This window comes from Grammomys surdaster, unplaced genomic scaffold (genome assembly GCF_004785775.1).
Source record: "Grammomys surdaster isolate TR1022 unplaced genomic scaffold, NIH_TR_1.0 126187, whole genome shotgun sequence".
In the NCBI taxonomy this organism is placed as follows: Eukaryota; Metazoa; Chordata; class Mammalia; order Rodentia; family Muridae; genus Grammomys; species Grammomys surdaster.
The window spans coordinates 4,569,505-4,572,474 of NW_021620993.1; the positions used below are offsets into that span (position 1 = coordinate 4,569,505).

At 64.6% G+C, this 2,970-nt stretch overlaps 1 protein-coding gene across 1 annotated transcript; it reads right to left on the reverse strand.

Annotated features, from left to right (window-relative positions):
* Positions 1-411: 411 nt before the first annotated feature.
* Adra2c (adrenoceptor alpha 2C) lies at positions 412-2,320 on the reverse strand. The gene has a single exon (XM_028758291.1). The coding sequence runs from the start codon at positions 2,234-2,236 to the stop codon at positions 854-856; it is 1,383 nt and encodes a 460-aa protein (XP_028614124.1). The 5' UTR covers positions 2,237-2,320; the 3' UTR covers positions 412-853.
* Positions 2,321-2,970: the final 650 nt, after the last annotated feature.

The window sequence follows — 2,970 nt, forward strand, 5'->3', positions numbered from 1 at the left end:
TCGGAAGAGCATGTTGGATGCCAGGACTACATGGAGCTCTGAGTACAGATGCGTGGGGCCGCGCAGGGATGGAATGTGGGGAGAACAACCCCCCAGAATCTATATTTGGAACAGGCTTGAGGCCCTCTATTCCTTTGCTCCATAGCCACTTGAAGAAAAGAATTTTGAATATATACTTTGCATATACCCAAAGCCTTTAACCGTTGTAAGGAGACTCCTCTCTCCCTCATGAAAGAAAGGCAGTTAGAACTCTAGCCTCTAGAGCACTCTATACCCTAGTGTGCCTGTGTGGGGCACTCGGGAAGATCTGGAGTTCTCTCACACCCTGGCTTAAGGACTGATCAACGCACCTGACACTTAGATTACAAAGGTTTATTTAAAAAAAAATGGTTTGGTTGTTTTGGCTGTCATTGTATTTGGCACTCTCAGTAACCAGAGATTGCCTGTGCTATCTCTCCTCCCCCAGAGAGATGCCTTTTTTCAGGTCATAGGAAGTCAGCCCTTGCTCACAGGGAAGACCGAGGTGGGGAGGGGTTGCTCCTTTCTTGGTGCAGTTGTCTGAGCTCTAAAACCCTAACTTCACAGCCCACACTCCGTAGAAGCCTTCTCAGGAACTGGAGCCTCAACCTAGCCACAGCCCCTCGCTGAGATGGGGAGGCAAAGGGTCTCCCTTTCTCCTCCCCACTCCCCGAGGCCCAGTTGTCTCTCGCCCAGTTCCTGCTGGCCACATCACACACTGTGCCCTGAAGTCCACCCTGGCACCCTGGAGAGGCCACATTTGTTGGTCCCTCTGTCTACCCGAGTTCGGAGCTGTCCAGGAGGTCAGTGGGTCCAGGTCCAGGCGGCCAGAGGGTCATTGCCTGAAGCCCCTTCTCCTCCTTCGGAAGAGGATGTGCTTGAAAGAGCGCCTAAAGTCCTGATTGAAGACAGTGTAGATAACCGGGTTGAGCGAACTGTTGCAGTAGCCAATCCAGAAGAAAAACTTAAAGAGCGGTTCTGGCAGCTGGCAGGCCTCCCGGCAGATGCCATACAGGCTGTAGCTGAAGAAGAAGGGGAACCAGCACAGTACGAACACGCCCATGACCACCGCCAACACGAAGGTGAAGCGCTTCTCGCGCGCCTGGGCCACCTTGCGGCGGCACACACTGCTGCGCGCCCGGCGCCGACGCGACAGAAAGAACTCGACGGAGCGCGAGCTGGCCCGCGACAGGCGCCCTCCGGGGCCTGGGGATCGAGACGCCGTCCGGGCACCCTGCTCGGTCGCCAGTCCGGGTCCCGGTCCGTCCGCACTGCCTGTGTCCCCCTCAGCACCCTCTCGCCGCCGTCCTCTGCGCAGCGCGCCCCGGCGCCTCCGTCTCTCCGCTGCGCTGCTCTCATCCGGCTCCACTTCAGTGCGCGGGGGCGCGCAATGCCCATTCTCCCCCGCCGCCTTGCCCAACCCATTCTCTGTGGTCGGGGACGCGCCGTCGGGGCCGGCGGAGCCGCGTTTCTCGCTGAGCGTACGCGTGCGCAGCTTGGCCACGCGGTAGATGCGCGCATAGACCAGGCCCATGATGAGGCAGGGCGCGAAGAAGGAGCCTATGCAGGAGGACAAGATGTACCAGGTCTCATCGTTGAGGCCGCACTGCGGGTAGGCGGCGCCGTCGGGCCGGCGGTAGAACGAGACGAGAGGCGGGAAGGAGATGACAGCGGAGATGAGCCACACGGCCACGATGGTGGCCTTGACACGACGCGGCGTGCGCTTCAGGTTGTACTCTACCGCTTGCGTCACCGACCAGTAGCGGTCGAGACTAATGGCACACAGGTGCACGATGGACGAGGTGCAGAAGAGCACGTCCAGTGCCAGGTACACACCACACCACACTTGCCCGAAGTACCAGTAGGCCATGAGCTCATTGGCCAGCGAAAAGGGCATGACCAGTGTGGCCACCAGGATGTCAGCTGAGGCCAGAGACACCAGGAAGAGGTTCTGCGGGGCGCGCAGGGCTCGGCTGGTCAACACAGCGATCACCACGAGCACGTTGCCCACCACGGTGAAAACGATGAGGAAACCCACCACGGCTGCCAGCCCCGCCACAGCACCTGCGGAGTACTGGCCCGGCGGTGGCCCCCAGTCGGTTCCCGAGGCGTTGGCACCCCCGCCGCTACCCCATTCGCCCGCGTCGCTCCCGTTGGGGCCCTCAGCCGCCGCCGCCGCCGCCGCCGCCAGCGCCGCGGCCAGCGCTGGGGACGCCATGGTCCTCCCGAGAGCTACGCGGTCCTGCCAGGAGCCCGGGTGCAGCCTCGGCAGCTCGGGCGCCCCACAGCCAGGGTCGGCGTCCGCATCTCCGCCTGCTCCTCCGGCGCGCCGGCTGGGGGCCACGAAGCCCCGCAGCCGGCCCTCGGCCGTGGTGGCCCGGCGGGCGGGCGGCGCGCCGGAGAGCGTGGCTGCCGGGCTCCCCGCAGCTGCCGCGCGCGTAAGTGCAGAGCTGGAGGTGCCCAGAGAGCGCGGCGACGCGACGGTGGGGGGGAAGGGGGGTAGGTCCCGGGTCCTCGCGCGGCCCCGCCCTCGGCCTGGGTTCAGTGGGAGCGTCCCGGCTGCCAGCCCACGGAGATGCTGTGTCCAAGCTGGTGCACGCAAGCGGCTCCACGGTCCGGGTGCCCGACTGGGCTGCAGGCTGCAGGCGGCGGCCCGGACGCTCTGCTTCCAAACGGGTTGGCTGGGGCTAAGCGAGCCGGGGCGCAGGTTGCTGTTCTTCCGGGTCCCTGCAACTTTACTTTGCGGGGTTGGGCGCCGACACCTGCGGTCCTCCTGCAACTCCCGAGTGCGGGCGCCCCCCGAGGTCCGCGTTTGGCCGTGCGGGCGCCGCCTCGCCCTCCCCGCTCGCCGGTGCAGCGTCTCTGCCGCCGCCGCGGAGCGCTTGGCGCAAGTGCCGCCGCCCGGGCTCGGCTTCCAACTTGAGTCCAGTAGCGCAGCGGGGAGGGCGCAGC